The sequence below is a fragment of the Notechis scutatus genome, chromosome 6 (assembly GCF_049901735.1).
Source record: "Notechis scutatus isolate UNSWTSFEM ecotype Mainland chromosome 6, rNotScu1.2, whole genome shotgun sequence".
In the NCBI taxonomy this organism is placed as follows: domain Eukaryota; kingdom Metazoa; phylum Chordata; class Lepidosauria; order Squamata; family Elapidae; genus Notechis; species Notechis scutatus.
In genome coordinates, this window is record NC_142014.1 from 37893572 (window position 1) to 37911747 (window position 18176).

At 35.6% G+C, this 18176-nt stretch overlaps 1 protein-coding gene across 1 annotated transcript in view; it reads left to right on the forward strand.

The window, feature by feature from the left end:
- Positions 1-18176, forward strand: part of TBC1D15 (TBC1 domain family member 15) — a 31531-nt gene that overhangs the window by 3305 nt on the left and 10050 nt on the right. Inside the window, exons 2-10 of the mRNA XM_026667719.2 lie at positions 1420-1533; positions 1702-1776; positions 7074-7212; positions 9753-9963; positions 13192-13285; positions 14609-14806; positions 14914-15042; positions 15978-16081; positions 17226-17320. Coding sequence (XP_026523504.1) covers positions 1420-1533; positions 1702-1776; positions 7074-7212; positions 9753-9963; positions 13192-13285; positions 14609-14806; positions 14914-15042; positions 15978-16081; positions 17226-17320 — 1159 coding nt within the window. The remainder of the gene's footprint in view (positions 1-1419; positions 1534-1701; positions 1777-7073; positions 7213-9752; positions 9964-13191; positions 13286-14608; positions 14807-14913; positions 15043-15977; positions 16082-17225; positions 17321-18176) is intronic.

The window sequence follows — 18176 nt, forward strand, 5'->3', positions numbered from 1 at the left end:
AATATCAATTAACAGATATTGCCTGAAGCTTGTCACCCTTTTATAAAACCAGATTGTGCAAGATGAATTTCAGGAGTAATATAGTTTGCAATCTTGGCATTTTTGCTTTTTGTATTAGGTTAGTTCACTGGTTCTCAACCTTTTCTTCACCACAGACCCCTTTAAATAGCCTTTGTGTCCATGGACGCCTCAAGACTTTGCTCAAGATTAAAATCATAACATTTCTTCAAGCCTTCATGGATCCCCTGTGATGACATCGCGGATCCCCAGGGGCCCGCAGATCACAGGTTGAGGACCATTGGGTTAGTTAATTTGTGGGTTATATTTTTTTTTAAAAAAATGAAATGGATCCATGAGCCTAAGCAAACCTAAAATCCTCCCATCCTTGAAAGAAGAAATATAGTACTTGGTTTGGAGATGGGGAAAAATGCTTTCCCTTGTATTCATTGTTGAAGTTACAGGATTATCATGACAGAATTGGTAGGGAGTTATGTTATCCTGAAATGATATGTGTTCTTTCATTTTATAATATTATAAATGCGAAACAGTGAATTGGCTGGTGTGGTGTAGGAAAGTTTAACATTCACTTTTGCTTGGTTTCTGAAGCAGTGGTTTATTTTGAGCAGAGGCATGTGTGCTATGACTGTTACACGTGAACCTGAAAATGTTCATGTGTTGCCAGTGCCATGATTAAAGGCTTAGACAAGAATATCTAACACTTTCAGATTACTTTTCTAAAATATAAGCAAATCCAAATTAGTTTAAAGTGAATTTAATGAAATAGATTGATTAACATAGAATGTATCCTAAAATATTTAAAGGCATGTCTTTCCCCATTTGTTCCTGTCCTTGAAAGCCTATTCCAAGGGTCCATGTCCTCTGAAGTTTGGGGAGTGGTTGATGGGAGTGGTCTTTTTTAAGAGTTGTTTGTTTCCATATGAAGCATTATTTTATCAGAACTTTTAATTATGTTTCTATTTGAGCTTCTGTGTAGTATTCTGTTTTAACTAGCTTGCCTTTTTCACTTCTGATATCTTTATTTAAAAGCTTTAAATTGATAGCTTTTTATTTTAATAGTTCCTTGCCTTGTGACTAACATGCTTTAGGAATCAGTAAAAATGGGATAAACTGTTTCTGAGCTCTTGATTTTAATATAGCTTGTATTGCAAAACTACTCTTGTTTATTTTTCCATCCATATCATTATATCCCCAGACATGCAATATTTTATTCTAATAGAAACTCTGCCCAATTTATTACTTGACTGACCTAGTGAATATGCAATATAAGCTTGTCATTTTCTCTGAAAGACCCAAATTGCATTACAGTAATTGGTTTTGTCCCCAGAGCAGGTTCAAAACAGATTGCCAAAAAACGAAAAAAATCTGCTTCATTTATTATTTTTATTTTTTATCTTTTAGATTGTATATGAAGAAGAAGGAGTTTTCATTCATTGTTTAAGTGAAAATGATGAAGATCATGAAGCTTTACAATCTGGGTTATTGCGAGTCATTGAAAAGATTACACATCAAAATGTAGGATTTTCTCTTTTGAATATAACAGTATAATATGTTGCCTGTGAATTTACCTTTCACCATTTATAAAAGATGGAATAGAATAGAATAAATCAATGTTATTTTGTAAATAGAAACATATGACATTACTGAATTACTTTTTGAATAATTGCATCATTTGCGTTTTAGGGTACTGAGGTAGTAATAGATTGGAGACCTCTGGATGATTCATTAGACTCTTCTAATATTCTATATGCTAAAAAGGTATGTTTAATTATTTGTAGCAATTTTTGTAAAACTTTAGAAGTATACCTTAGAAAACTGAAATAAAAATAAAATGAAGGTTGAAACAATCAGATTGCCTCCCAAATACTCTATATTGCAACTACCAGAAGCCCTAACGAATATTTCTAAAAGTCAGAATTTTGGGATTCCTTTTCTAAAATATCAAGGTAAGCCAGATCAGGAAACAAACAAATATCATAAATACTAGAACTCTACTATACTGATGCAGGTTATTATAGCGGAATCTTCAGAGTCCAACATATTCCCTTCATGTTTTATCAAAGAGACTCAAGGTGGGGAAACTTTAATTTTCTTTCTCACACTTTCTGTTCTGACCTAGGCTTCCCAAGATCATGAAGCAGACTCCTTGTCCCAATAAAACCCCTTTTATTTAGGTTAAAGGGAATTCCTCTCCAGCAAAGTCCCAGCAAACAATCTTTCATGAGATTTCACAACTACAGGTCATTATCAAGCCTGGAGAGTTGCCAGACCAATATCTTCCTAATGCCACGCTGTAGCAGCAATTACTTGGCAAGAAGTCAGGAACAGATCTTCACCCTAATAAATTGAACTAATTGTCTCCTGCAAACACCACTCCCCTTTCGCTCTTCTTTATTCCCTATGGAAGGGGCCATTCACCATCCACCTGAGCCTTTACTTCCAAGTCGACCATTGTTCCTTAACTGTTCCCTTCTCCTGGCAGCTCTGCGCATGTGCACACTGGGAACAGGCTCCAGTTGTTCTTCTGCCCCATTGATTTCCAACTCTGAAGGCAGCTGATAACTGTCAGACGACCTTGGCCCCATCTATGCCTCCAATGCAGAGCACTTGTCAAAGCCTTCCCCACACTCCAGGACTGGCCAATGTTCCTCCCTAACCTCCTCACTGTCCAAGTCTGCGGTCAGCTCTACTGGCCTCTGTTGGGCCACAACACTTCCTTGTTTTCCCAGATTTAGCTCATGTTTTCTAATAGTCTCCTTCTCATAGGTCATCCCTCTGGTACTTTATAAGGATGGGTAATATTTTGATTCTTAATCTTTTTAGAAAACAAAGGATCAGAATTTGTGAAGCAGTGTTGATGCAGATGCCATATATCCGTGTGACTGTTTTTATGTGATTTTCTTTTTTAATTGCTTTATCTTTATAGTAGGCTATGTGATAAGAAACATTCTTGTGACTTTTGAATTAACGGAGATTGTGGAGACTGCAAAAATTGAGTGAAGGAATACTTTCTCACTCATGAGCTTGAAGATGGCAGATTGTCTTTCCAAACCTAAAAGGTTATTTGCACCATCCAATAATAGAATATCTTGGGAGAAGAACTTAAAAAAATATTTCCTTATCTCTGGTGGGTGTAATCACCACAGGAAGCAATAATACTTAGCACAATTGCTATGTATATTTATTGAGTCAAAGCTTGAATACAGCCGTCCGTTTAATATATTTTTCTATTCCAGCATATCTGATTGGAGATACAAATTGTTGGTCAACATGATTTTAATTATAATTGGGTTATTTCATTTAATACTCTGGCAATTCCCAAACATCTTGTAATTCCTTGATTTTCTAATGTTTAAAATATAACAAGAAATAACATAAAAAGCAGCAAATAAAACAGCAAACTGTAGAATGTTTTATATTTTATACAGATCCGTATAACTTCACATACACATCACAGTTTACATACAGAATTTATGACCATTATAGGTCTGTAAAGCAAAGGGAAATGAAGTAAGATTGTAAGTACAGACAGTTTTACTTGGCGACTGCTTCACTTAATGACTGAATTGCAGATGCCAATAAAACAAGAGTTATTTGTAGCGCGATCCTGTGTTCTTCAATTGAGAATTAAGCTTCAATGGGTTTTATATTCAGGTAAATGTCTTTAGGACGACAGCCTAACACTGCAGTTCTGTCACAGGGTATCAAAAATACCATAATGAATTTGATATAATTACTTAATAGTACCAATTTCACTAAATCAAATCAAGATAGATGCAACAAGATATATTTTACTGACAGTGATCACTGGGCTCCTTGCCAAAAGATAACAGGGAGAATTACAAAGTCCACAGGTTTATAGTTGATGCACCTCTGAAATGCTACATAGAACTCATTGACAGCAGAAATGTAGAACTTGATAAAAACATAGGTTGACCTTAGTATGGGTTGATCTGTATCTAGTGCATATTCTGCTTTTTTGAGCAGGCTCCAAACCTGTCTTTTGTACTGATAACACTTGCTAACATAAACAGTGTCCTTTATTGTATCCATAGCTTGACTTCCTTCATAGGAAAAAAAAAACCCTGATTTTTTTAATCTGTCTCCTACTTGAGCAGAGTTTCAGTTTACCCTCTCTGCCCAATGTGCACTTCAGAATCATACTGTATATGTAAGGCAAGGATATTATTTGCCGCTCACACCAGAGGAAGTCTCAGCTTACAAAACAGAACTTCTCTTTGTTTTCTATTTTGTAATCTAAATATGTTGGACTCTGACAAGCTGCTTTTGATTAATCTGCTGATGGAGTACTGTTACAATTTTAGAAGACGGTTTGGGGAATGATCAGCTGCCCATTGTTCCATTCTCGGTCATGGAAATTCATATGCTCAATTGTTGGTATTTTTTATCTAACATACTTTAGTGTTCTGTTCTTTGGTACATCAGTGTTTTAGTTGACCCTAATGTTATTGCGTTTTCATGGACTTTTGCATTTATATGAATTGTTTGTATTTTATTAGCCTGAGTATTCATCTTACAGTTCACTAAGTTTTTACAAAATTATATTTCATGATTGCTGTTAGTTGCGAAGTCGTGTCCGACCCATAGTGTCCCCATGGGCAACATTTCTCCAGGTCATCTTGTCTTCTACCATCCTCTGGAGTCCATTTAAGCTCATGCCTACTGCTTCAGTGACTCTATCCAGCCACCTCATTCTCTGTCGTCCCCTTCTTCTTTTTACCTCAGTCTTTCCCAGCATTAGGCTCTTCTCCAGTGAGTCCTTCCTTCTCATTAGGTAGCCAAAGTATTTGAGTTTCATCTTCAGGATCTGGCCTTCCAAGGAGCAGTCAGGGCTGAGCTCCTCTAGGACTGACCAGTTTGATCTCCTTTGCAGTCCAAGGGACTCGCAGGAGTCTTCTCCAGCACCATAGTTCAAAGGCCTCAATTCTTTGGTGCTCAGCTTTTCTTATGGTCCAACTTTCACAGCCATACATTGCAATTGGGAGAACCAGAGCCTTGACTATATGCACTTTTGTTGGCAGGGTGATGTCTCTGCTTTTTAGTATGCTGTCTAGATTTGGCTGCAGTCCCCATCTGCGGTGATCTTGGAACCCAGGAAAATAAAATCTGTCACTACCTCTATTTCTTCCCCATCTATTTGCCAGGAATTGAGAGGGCCGGATGCCATGATCTTAGTTTTCTTAATGTTGAGTTTCAAGCTAACTTTTGCATTCTCCTTTTGTATTCACATCAAGAAGCTCTTTAGTTCCTCTTTACTTTCTGCCATTTAGAGTGGTATCATCTGCATATCTGAGGTTATTAATATTTCTTCCAGCAACCTTAATTACAACTTTTGATTCATCTAGCCCTGCCTTTCTCATGATGTGCTCTGCATATAAGCTAAATAGGCAGGGCAACAGTATGCAGCCTTGCTGGACTCCTTTCCCAATTTTGAACCAATCAGTGGTTCCGTGTCCAGTTTTCACTGTTGCTTTTTGACCTGCATATAGATTTCTCAAGAGACAGATAAGATGGTCTGGTACTCCCATCTCTTTAAGAACTTGCCACAATTTGTTGTGATCCACACAATCAAAGGCTTTAGCATAGTCAATGAAGCAGAAGTAGATGTTTTTCTGGAACTCCCTAGCTTTCCCCATGATCCAGTATATGTTGGCAATTTGATCTCTAGTTCCTCTGCCTCTTCAGAATCCTGTCTGTACTTCTGGTCGTTCTTGATCCACATACTGCTGGAGTCTAGCTAGTAGGATTTTAAGTATAACTTTACTAGCATGTGAAATGAGTGCAAAGGTGCAATAGTTTGAACATTCTTTGGCATTGCCTTTTTTTAGCATTGGAATGTAAATTGACCTTTTCCAATCCTGTGGCCACTGTTGAGTTTTCCAAATTTGCTGGCAAATTGAGTATAGCACTTTTACTGCATTGTCTTTTAAGATTTTGAATAGCTCAGCTGGAATACTGTCACCTCCACTAGCTTTGTTGTTGCTCAGATTTCTTAAGGCCCATTTCACTTCACATTCTAGGATGTGTGGCTTGAGCTCAGTGACCACCCCATCGTGGTTATCAGAGACGTTAAGTTCATTCTTGTATAGTTCTTCTATGTAATTTTGCCATCATTTCATGATTAGCCATCATGATTATTTGCTGAATAAGCCTACAAAATGATTACAGTATGTTCAAACATGAATTGTGTCTCCTTCAGCTAGTAATTGGTTCCTGTATATCCTTTGAGTATATTATAAACTTCATAGATTCTGGGCCTGGTCATGAGAGCAATGAATCTCTCATGTTCTCCTCAGCTACTGGTATAGAAGACAAATATCTTGGTTGACATCCAGCATTTCAAGATTTTTTATTTGATTTGGAGATGGTTCGGAGAGATAGCTCAAATCTGTGAAATGATTTTTTGGACTAATGCAGAGCCTTGAATAATATTATACATTTGTGTAAGTAGTAATCATTAAAAAAATCCCAGACCATAAGACTAGAAAATCAAGGGTATTTGATTTCTTTAACTATACATGACAGCTTGCATTAAAGTTTTAAGGAAAATCTGTCACAGTTTGCAGTTTGCATAGTTCACATTTGTTTTTTATTCAGCTGTAGATATATGAACTTGTGTGTGTGTGTGTTGTTTGTGGGGGATGGAAAGCAAATTACCCCACTGATAGTTCTTTAGTCATTTGAGAAAGGAAGTTGCAGAAGCATAAAGATGGAATGTTGGGACTAATGCCTTAAACAAGCAAAGGTTGAGTAATGCTATATCTGATCAAGACTATTTTTCTTCTGATGCTAAAATTCTATTTTTTTTCCTTTCCTTGAGCTGAACTATAAAATGAAGTTTTATTATTTTTTGATTGCTAATTTTCTTCAATGAAAATTGTTTTACAGCTTGCCTCTGCATTTTTTATCTTAAATTTGCATATGACAAAAGTGATGTTCCTTGAACAAATTTGCTTTATAGTTATGGACAGAAAAAATGATTTTATAAGTAGTTTACAAGAAAAATGCTGATGTTGTTTTGATATTTTATTTAGGATTCCAGTTCAGTTGTAGAATGGGTGCAGACTCCTAAGGAGAAGACTTTTAGAGGGCCAGAACATATGAACAGTTATGAAGCAGAATGGGATATGGTCAACACTGTCTCTTTTAAAAAGAAGCCACATTCAAATGGAGGTACTTAAATAACACCGTTATTAAAATATTAAATTGACTTTATTGGTTGAACCTTATGAGATATGTTTCTGGGTATAGAGCTTTTTACTTCTGGTACTTGCTTGCTGCAGTTCTTGTGAAGTTTCTTTCAGCTAATAATGCTGATCATCTGTCTTTTGTAAGAAAGGGGATTCTAAGATTCTGAATTCAGGTATGTATGTAGAAAAATAATATTTAACGAATTCACTGAAAATATTCCATCTATAGCAAAAGAGTCAGTGTAGATAATGAGATGGGTGGCATATAAATTTAATTTAATAAGTGAAAGTACAAGGCATCTGTATCTGTTAAAGCATTTTTATTTACAGAGAAGCCTGTTACTTATCCATTAGTATTTTTTTTGTTATTACTGAAAATTGTTGAAGCTGCTTCCATTAGATTTTTGTAGATCATTCAAATAATTTGAAACAAAATGAGTATGTTGTAAGATATCACCTCGGGACTTAAAATATGTGTCTTATGTATAATCTTCTTAATAGCAGAAAACAGGATCCTAATGATAGTTTTTATTTATTACGAGAAGTTGTTACATAGTGAAATCTTATTTAGTGGCTCTAGATGGGTGGACTTTAGATATAATGAATGAAATTTTACTCCTGACTTTGTTTGGAACTAAAGGATGTTACAAATCTAGATGGACAAATATGTCTGTGTATTATTTGTTTATTTTTACAATTTGTTTATGTCTCATCCCTAGTGGGCTGTAGACTGTTAATATATGTTATAATAAGGAATTACCTTAAATCGTTAAAATAGAAATAACTCATCCATTTAAGAAAACACCGTGTATAAGAGAAGGAAAATGTAAGGGTATTTCCCCCCCCAAAAGTAGTATTCATCAATCAGCCAGAGCATCATTATAACATCCATCAGTGGGCCAAAGCATCATTTTCCTAACCAAAAGAGTCTGTAGAAAGTGATTTTTGGGGGAAGTATTGATTGCTGTTGAGGAAGAATTTTACAAAGAAATAAATAAAAATGGCAACTCAATACAAAATCTCTAAAATAATGGATTGTGGTTGCAGTCTCCCATTTTGATGCAACTTGGGCAGTAAACAGCATTCAAAATTTCATCAGCAGAAGACCTGGAGTCTGAAGGTTTGGTTTCCACAAAACATTAAAAAGCTTGGGAAGCAAGCAACTATGCATTATTAGTTGATTAGGAGATTGAGAGTGATCCTGAATATCAGGTCATGAGGTAAAGTGAATTAAGTAGGAAGAGTTGGATCAGAGAATGAAGAGTGATGAGGAGGAAGAGGAGGAAAAGCTGCCAACACCAAAAATAAAGTTGTCTGGAATGAGTTCATATTTGGATCACCTGGTTTCATACATTGACTCCTCCTCAGGATTATTAGATTAACAGAATTGGAAAGGACCTTGGGGGTCATCTAGTCCACCCCCTGCTCAAGTGGGAGATCTTATATCATTTCAGACAAAGGACTGTCCAGTCTCTCCTTGAAAGCATCTAGTGATGGAGCAGCCACAACTTCTGAAAGCAAACCATTCCACTGACTGATGGTTGTCACTTTAAGAAATTTCTCCTTAGTTCTAGGGTGCTTCTCTCTAAATCTTTAGAAACATTTATAATTCACATGTTGCATTATTAAGAATTTATGCTGATTATTGGTCATTGGTAAAAAGACAGTTCACTAATTATACAGTAATTATATGTTTTATTTATCTTTTTGAATAACAAAGAACCAGTAACAAATGCTAATGTTAATTATTTATCAAACATATGTGCTGCCCATCTTGCCAAGGCAACTCTATAAAATATTTTATAGAATCGCCTCTATTTTATTAAAACATTTTAAATGTGTTTCATCAGATTTCATGATTTGAGCATATTGCTTTTCGCCTCTTTGCTATCAAGTAATCAAAAAAGGATTTTAAAAACAGTATTCAGTAATGACATAATATTCAATCTGTTCTAATTAGATGTATAGTGTTTCTGAGAGAGGTAAAATTGAAGTTGAAGAAATGATACTCAATTCAGTTTTGGGTTGGTGGGGTGCTCTGAGCGGTACCTGTGAGCATTTTTGGAGCATTTTTCATGAACTAAAATTAGTGTGTTACTTGAAACTTTTCTTGGTAGCATTAGCTTTTCTTTGGTAATACCTTATCACAAACATCAGAAGGTCCAGATTGCATGTTGATTCATCTTTCACAGAAAGAGAACTTGGGTAGCAAAGTGATTTGCTTTCTTCTTCCTTCTCAATACATGGATGCTAAATCCTTATTCATTTGTGAGTAAATGAACAAATATCAATTTCTTGTTCATATTAAAGTGATATGATAAAATAATAAATGATAATTAAAAATTAAAAACTGTGAAAATGGGACAACCATTTGCTTTTTTTTATATTACTCACATTTAGCCAGAAAGTATTGAAACACACCGAGTGCTTATTATAGAAGAAATTTCTCCAGTTGCAAGGAAATCATAACTATGATCAAATATTGCTGTTGTGAAAATGCTCTATCTTTTTTTATCCTTTCAGATGTTGCAGTTCGTACTATTGGCGAGAACAAGTGGTCCTTCTTTTTCAGTTTAACAGATTTAAAGTCAATTAAACAAAACAAAGAAGGAATGGGATGGTCCTATTTGGTATTCTGCTTAAAGGATGATGTTGTCCTTCCAGCTCTTCATTTTCATCATGGTGATAGTAGTTTATTCATCCAAGCACTTAGAAAATATGTGGTGCTTTGTGAGTAAGTATTCTTAGGATTAAACAACAACAAAAGATGTACTTAACAATGGTATTTAAATGTTTGTGAATTCTTTTGAATTCTCAATATTTCTGCATAATATAGAACATAAATATGTTCTAAAATGTTATCTGTTGTCCACACAAGTTCTCAAATTAGATAAAGAGGACCAGCAAATTATTCTATATTCTAACTTTCACTGAGCTGAAAATTGCGTTCTTTAAAGCTGGATTTAACATTCCTCCATCTGCACTTCTTCAAGGCAGATATGGTAAAATCCCTGTAGCTGAGAGTATTTTCCCATGTGGTGTTAGGAAATTGAAACTATTTCACGTGTATTCTGTGAATTTTACAGAGACAGTAAGTCAATCAACATTGTATCCTCAATAGGTAAATTCCCTGGGAGACCAAATAAATTTCATATTAACCTCCTCACTCAGAATTTAAAACATTCAATACATTTGGAATAGCTAAATTTTGTGTTGCTGTGATGAAAGCAAGGTATGATTGGTTATAGTTATCTTTGTTTTAAATGTTATTTTTGGTCTGGTACATCTTAATAAATTGTAGGAGGTGTAATTTTTATTCATTATACATTTATACAGGTTGCAGTTGTGTGAATGTTGTTATTTGTGATTTATCCTCATAGTTGTTAGTATATTATTGTATTGATTTGCTTCACTTCAATTTTATTATTTTAATTTTTTGCTAGTCTAGATATATATTATTGAGTAAGTCAAAAACTTTGTACTTGTTCATTGATTTATTGAGTGAAATAATCCAAAGCTACATCTTTTTTCCTACAGACAAATGTTTGCGACTTGTTTAATTAATAAATATATTGAGTTTTAAGGTTTGTATGGAGAACAGATAATAGTTTAGATCATATTGATGCAGAAATATTGAAAATTCAAAGTGGTTCTTTGTAGATCAGAAGTGTCAAACTCAAGGCCCACGGGCCAGATATGGCCCACGGGATGCTTAAATCTGACCCACGGGGCCACCCTGGAAACAGTGAAGCCTGGCCCATGGTAACTCTGCCAACGAAAACAAAGCTCAGGAGGGATGCTCCAGTTTCTCTGGCAGAGTGCTTGGGCCACTACAGGTGCCTCCGATACAAATGATGTCAAGCTAGCCATGCCAGTCTAGTCCTCCGAGGTCAAACACAATCCCGATGTGGCCCTTAATAAAATCGAATTTGACACCTCTGATGTACATTGTAGAAGCAGAGTAAAAACAAGAAGTAACTTTTAATGCATAATGATATAATGAAACTTTTTGTAATTCTTTTGAAGATCAGTAATATAGAGCACTGGTTCTTAAATTGTTTACCCAATTATGCCTTTTCACAATTTTGAATAAGTCATTACCTTCATAAAAAATAGATACACTGTTGTTTCAGAAATATCAGTCCCAAACTTAATTCTTACCTCACAATCACGCAATTACAAATGGCTTCTTTAGCCCCAGGATATGCCTAAATTACCAAATTATCTAAAATGCAATTTGTAAAAATAATAATACATTAAAATAGACTTTTAAGCAGTCTTCTGTGTTTCTCTCAAGAAACTCTCCACCTTAGTTATTTCCTTGCTCCAGGGCAAACTTTTTATTTTTTTAATTTGTATGTGTGCTATAATATGAACAACTTCATATTCTAAAGGATTTAACTGTAGAAAGCCTCTAGACCAGTGTTGCTGAACCTTTTCGGCACCAAGTACCGAAACGGGAGCACACGCGCACTAGGGGTAGTGCCGGGAACTGGAAGAGCAGATCCCAGGTGCACATGTGTGCGCTGGGAAACTGAGCTTCTGGTTTCTGGCACGCATGCACATGCGAAGACCAGCTGGCTGGTGTGCATGCGCGTGCCGGAGCTTTTCTTCCAGTTTTTGATGCTCCTGCATGTGCGAAGACCAGCTGGTGGAACCTAGAAGAGCAACAAGCAATGGCTGGCGTGTCTGGAGAGATAGCTCTGCGTGCTACTTCCGGCAATCGTTCCATAGGTTCCCCATCATGGCTTTACACTAGTTAATTGTTATTATTCAGGTAAATGACAAGACATTTTAGAGTTCCTTGGAATAGCCTGTTTGCAAAGATGAAATGTTTACATATATTTAGCTTCATGTCTATTGAACTCCTCATGGGAAAAAAATGAACTTGAAAATAAAAGTGTTTTTGTTGTAGATGAGTATTAGACAATAGGTGGCTAGTTTCTTTTGCCCCTGAGAAATCTTCAGTGTGAAGTTTTCTAAAGCATGACATTAGAATGCAGCAATAAGAGTAGTGGAGAGTTGATTGTTGGATGGAGTGAGCTTTGAATACATATCTGACTCTGCCGAAGCTTAACATTACCCACTGACCATCCATAATTGAATATTTGTCTCCTGCACTCATGATGAGAGTGATTTGTTTTAAAAGAAAAACCAAGAAAGCTAGATAATATTGTTTTTTCTTTACTTTATCCCTATAGAGCTTTGAATATAATGCATTACTCTAATTGACCAATTCAATGACTTTATTAATCATTGGTTCCAAATTAAATTTTTAAATCAATGAGAAAAAAATAAATATTGTGTATGTGTTAAGTTAATGATGCTGGAGCAGTCCATATATCCATAGTAGCATTAATGTAAATAACTGCTCTGAGCAAGTTAAATAATTCTCATTTATGGTAAACCTTCATTTAATTAAAATGCTAATCCTAACAATTTTTCATTTTGGTAGGTTAGCTAAACATGACTCAGTACAACTTTTGTTTCCTGTGCCATATTAGCAAATCACAGTTTTTGTTTATTAATATCCCATTTTCAGAAGGCCAAGATACAATCTTCTGTTGAATTTCATATCCTCTGTCACAGATGCATCCACTCATGTTAGTATTGAAGAGTGATAACATTTATTAAAAGTCCTAGGCTTTAATAACAGAATAGATGATAGTCATCCCATTCCCCCCACCCCCCTAGGATATTAAAAATAGTAGTGTTTTGTTTCAGAAAGTGGCAGTAGTGAATTTAAATCTAAAAGTAACAAGTACTTTCAACTTCATCGCCAATATGTAATGTATGCGTAGAAAACACATGCACAGCTACTTAAAGTATATGATCAATTTATAATATGTAGCTGCTGTTTTTTCAAATGCAAGTTTTATAGTTATTCTTAGCTTATCCCAAAGTAGGAAACAGAATTATAGATGGAAATGTAGACAAATGTGCTTTTTCCCCTCTGTCTCAGGTCTGAACAGGATAAAAGGGTTCTTGTGAACTATCAGAGTATTTCACAGTCCTTTGAAAATCTTCTTGATGAACCAACATGTGGCCTAATACAGGTTAGTATAGTGTATTTATGGTTAAAAATTAAATGTAAGATTTAAGATATTAAAAGCTGTTTCTTGAAATAAACAGGAGTGGGGGGTGGGGTAGAAGTGGCCAAAATCTTGCAGTAAGAGAAAGCTTGAAACTTTATTAAGTTTTATAAGAAGACTAATATCCATGCAGTCATAGACAAAAGAACCCCTGAAATCTGGAAAGAATGAGTTAACTGGCATATATGAATAAGCTTGGGGTATAAAGCAAGGAAGCCAAGCAGTAGCCAGAGCAAGGAGAAAAGAGCTTAGATCTTTTTTATACAGTTGCTATTCTCCTGAAGATGGAAATATATCTGTAGAGCATATACCCAGTGCTGACAAGGCAAAGACATCTGCTGAAGACCAAATGGTTTCAGATCCTTCACTGGAAATTTCTGAGACTGAAGGTGAAACCTAAGTCAACTGAGCAGAGCCATGGGTAGATGTTATGAAAAGTATGCTGCATCAGCAACAAGAGAGATGGAAAGAGGAAGTGGATAAAACGTTGAAACTGGGAGTAATTGAACCATCTCAAATTGAATTATATTCTCTTGTTGTGTTGGCATCACAACTTATGCAACAAGTGCCTTTATATACTAATTAAACAGCTATCTGATGCCTGATATAGAAGATGATCTAGGTAGACTAAGTAATACCCAGTATCTCTCTACCATTGTCTTGACACCTGGATATTGACAAGCACCATTAAAGAAGTCAAGGGAAAACCTCCCACAACCCTTTCTATAATGTAGCAGGTTGTCTGTTTCTAATTCCATTTAGTAAATTAGTGATATACTTACTCAGCACTCATCTAGGAAATGAGTGCTGTCCTTTCCTAATCTGGGAATTGGGATGGGAAAGAGAAGGGGAAACAGCATTCATATGTATGGTTCTTCAGGGTGGAACCCTATATAAAAAGGAATGCTTTCTGTATTTTATGGATTGTATAGACCTGTAATGGAGAAGTTGATCTGTTAGGTAATTTACATCCAGATTGTTCTAGGTTTTTTGTGTCAGCAGTAAGATACTGGAACTGGCTATGTAGCTAATAGGCAAGCAGCATTATTGCAGATGTAACCTGCATTGCCCATGATACACAGCATCCTGTCTGCAAAATTATGCACCAGTTGCAAATTCTAGATGAAGTATTCAAACTATACTTCTTAATTCTGTTTCATTAAAAAGATACATACAATTCTGTTTTAATATTATTGTGATGAGTCTTGTTTTCATCATAATACCTCCCTGATTCTTCGTATATGTTCATTCATTGATCCAAATAAATGTTATCTTTGTTTTTCTTAGAAATTGAGAAAGGATCCTTACACAACAACAATGGGAGGATTTTCCAAAGTGACAAACTATATTTTTGATAGCTTACGAGGAAGTGACTCAGTAAATCAGCAGCGGCCTCCATCAGAAATGGCAGATTTTATTAGTGATGCTATTCCAGGACTAAAAATAAATCAACAGGAAGAACCAGGATTTGAAGTCATTACACGAGTGAGTTTTAAGTTCTTGGAAATTTAGATGGTAACAGGAAATTCATCTGTTGGTTTTAAAATTAATGTCTTGGCAATAATGTAACATATTTTTAATGCATGTCTTAGATTGATTTAGGAAAACGACCTGAAGCTCATAGAAAGCAACCAGTATCAATTGAAGAGTGGACTAAGAATATGGATTCTGAAGGAAGAATATTGAATATTGATGCTATGAAACAAATGATATTCAGAGGGGTAATATCTTAAGTTATCTCTTTTTTATTAATGTTTTATTGTTTTTAAAAGTGACAAAAAAACCCAGAAAAAAACTGCAAAGATGAAATGCATACATTGTCAAAGAAAAGTAAAACGCATAAAGTGCTTTTAAAGAAAATGAAAAAATACAACAAAGGAAAATAAAAAGTAGTAACGTAATTTTAACAGTAAATAATTTCAATTCTACATATAGTTGTCTAATGCAATACTATTACTTTTGTGTCAGAAGCACCAAAGTGCTTCTATGATGAAAGGATTTGATGGTGCCTGGGAGATGCCCAGTTCGGGGCTCCTTTCATATCCTTATTAAATTGCCCCTTTTATGTACTTGCAATTTCCCATTTACAAACTGCTGGGTCGGTAGGAGTTAGTTGGTGTGATGGGAGCTAACCCCACCCCGCGGCAGCAAGGAGTCTTGAATGTGAGCCTGCTGATCATCAGCCCAACTTTCTAACCTCGTGAGCCAGCACGTTGCTCATCTAATGCAATTATTCAAATATATATATATATATATACATGTTACATTTATACAATTATGTTCTTAATTTAATGTACTTTGTATAAATGAGTCCTATGTTTCATTATATTTGTCCATGTAAAATCTACATCTGAAGTCAATTTGCTCAAAAGTGACAAGTGCAATCAGGTCTTCAATCTATTGTGTGAAAGGGGCCATACATTTATCAGAATGAGTAATATTATTAAAAAGATAGAAACTTAGCCTATTTATGAGACTATGAGATTCACCTTGACTCTCTTACAAGAAATGAAACAAAGGACTTTGAGCAAAGAACCCAGAGAAATTGTAAGTAGTAATTAAGGATGGTAGTGCTACCTTATAGAATGACTTGGTTTCTTTGTTCCTGATTACAAAGGTCCAGTTTTACCTTTATCCTTTTTTTTTTTGGTTCAAGGGGCTTTGCCATGCTTTGAGGAAGGAAGTGTGGAAATTCCTGTTGGGTTACTGTTCATGGAATAGTACCAGGGATGAGAGGACAAGTATGCAGAAAAGGAAAACGTAAGCATGATATATTAAAACAGTGACATGGTAGTGACACGTTTAAACAGAAAGCAGAAAAATTGTGGTAGCTGGATGTCACACCTTTCTCTGGGATTGGGAAAATGGCTTACATTAGTGGCTAATGACATTGTAAGTGGTTGCACTGAGATTTGGGAGGCACGTGATCTTAAGATTTTCACACTGATTTGATTTTGCCAATTATCTTGGCAATAATGCATGTGTTTATTGTTTGTGGTTTCCTGCCAAAGTTTTTTTTTTTATGATATCTCTTAGCTCTCCCAAAAGAGAAGTGGACCCATTGTCCGTTCCTTCACTAAATATGTGCAACCAGGCTTTAGAATAGGGATATCAGTCATGTGTTTGGAGGACAGTATTCAATATTATCACCCTAGATTGTGAAGTTATATTTTGGGTTCTTACAGAGTTATATAATTTAAAGACTAAGCAAAAGTCATAAAAGTATAAATGTTATTTCCACACAAAGTAGTAACTACCAGCATAAGACGCTCCAAAGTATAAAACGCACCTAGCTTTTGGGGAAGAAAACAAGAAAAAAAATCTGTCAAAAAAACAACAACACCTCCCAGAAATTTGTTTCCTTGCAGCAAACAGCAAACAGCCTAGTCAGCTTCATCACAGCCTGATTAGCCCAAGCAGCTGATTTTCAGCCTCCCAAACAAAGGTCAGCTGTTTCAGGCTACAGGGATTGCCATGGCCTCTGCGCGCCTCTTTTTTGGCCTCCGCATTCCATTTTCAGCCTCTGCGTGCCCCAATGGCAATCCCTGCAGCCTGAAACAGCTGATCTTTGTGAGGCCGACAATCAGCTGCTTGTGCTAATCAGGCTGTGCTGAAACTGAAACAGGCGGTTTGCTGTTTGCTGCAAGGAGGCAAATTGCTGGGGGGCAGAGGCTGGCGGGTGGGGGCTGATGGGTGGGCGAGGCTTTGGCAACATTTGCTGTATAAGATGCACAGACATTTCCACTCACTCTTAGGGGTGAAAAAAGGGCGTCTTATACTCTGAAAAATACGGTAGTTATTTACCAATAAAAAAATGTGAACTAGCTATGTTTCTTTTTAATGCTTCATATTTCAAATTACACAATATTTTTATCATGATTTTTGATTTTTGTAAATTCTTCAGAGATGAGTATTTCAGGATGAAGCTTCAGTGGAAATCTGTCAGCGAAGAACAAGAAAAAAGAAACTGTAGACTGAGGGATTATAGAAGTCTTATTGGTAAGTTTTAGAAATATAAAATTCTATACAATACAGATATTAAAGTGAAAATATATTGTATATTTTAAAAAGATTATTTCAGATCATCTGAGTGGTTTGATTCTTTTCCCTTCCTTTTTATCTTCACATGTAAACAGGTAACTTCCTAAGGAGACGCACAATATAAAGTAAAAATGTAATGGTCTCAGTCCATTCATGCATTTTTATCATAGTTATTTCAGTATGCTAAATTAAACTGGTGGGGTTTTTGGTCTGGAATATAAAGCAATATCATATGAATTTTAGAAAATGCAGACATTATTTTAAAAGCTCCATAAGAGGGTCTTCTATTTGCTTGTTTATTTAATTAATCTATACATTTGCCCATTTGCTAACAAATAATGAAAAATATCAATAATAATCCAAAAATTATGAATATATTGCACTGAGGAAAAATGTATACATTCAAGCAATTGAAATTCACAAAACCTCCTGGTCCAGTGTCTAGGGGAAGAGCCAAGTCTTTAAAGCCTTTCAGAAAAGGCAAGCGGGATCTCAGAGGGAATTGTCTTCCAAAAGACAGGCACTGAGACAAAGAAGGCACGTCTCCTGGGTCCTGCAAGACGACACTGCTTGAGTGATGGGACCTGGACTATGCCAACCCTCTGAAATCTTATTTCAAGTAGAACCAACATTATACAAGCATTGGCATAAAGACAACACATTTTTTGCAGTAGGTTTCAGTGAAAATCAGATTGTAATGGTGTGAATTATATGGCATATTCAATGGCAGAAAAGCATCTAAACACTCAGTATAGCAATAATTAAGCTTCATGATATGATAAAGTTTCCCACCGGTATCATCTGACGTCAGAAC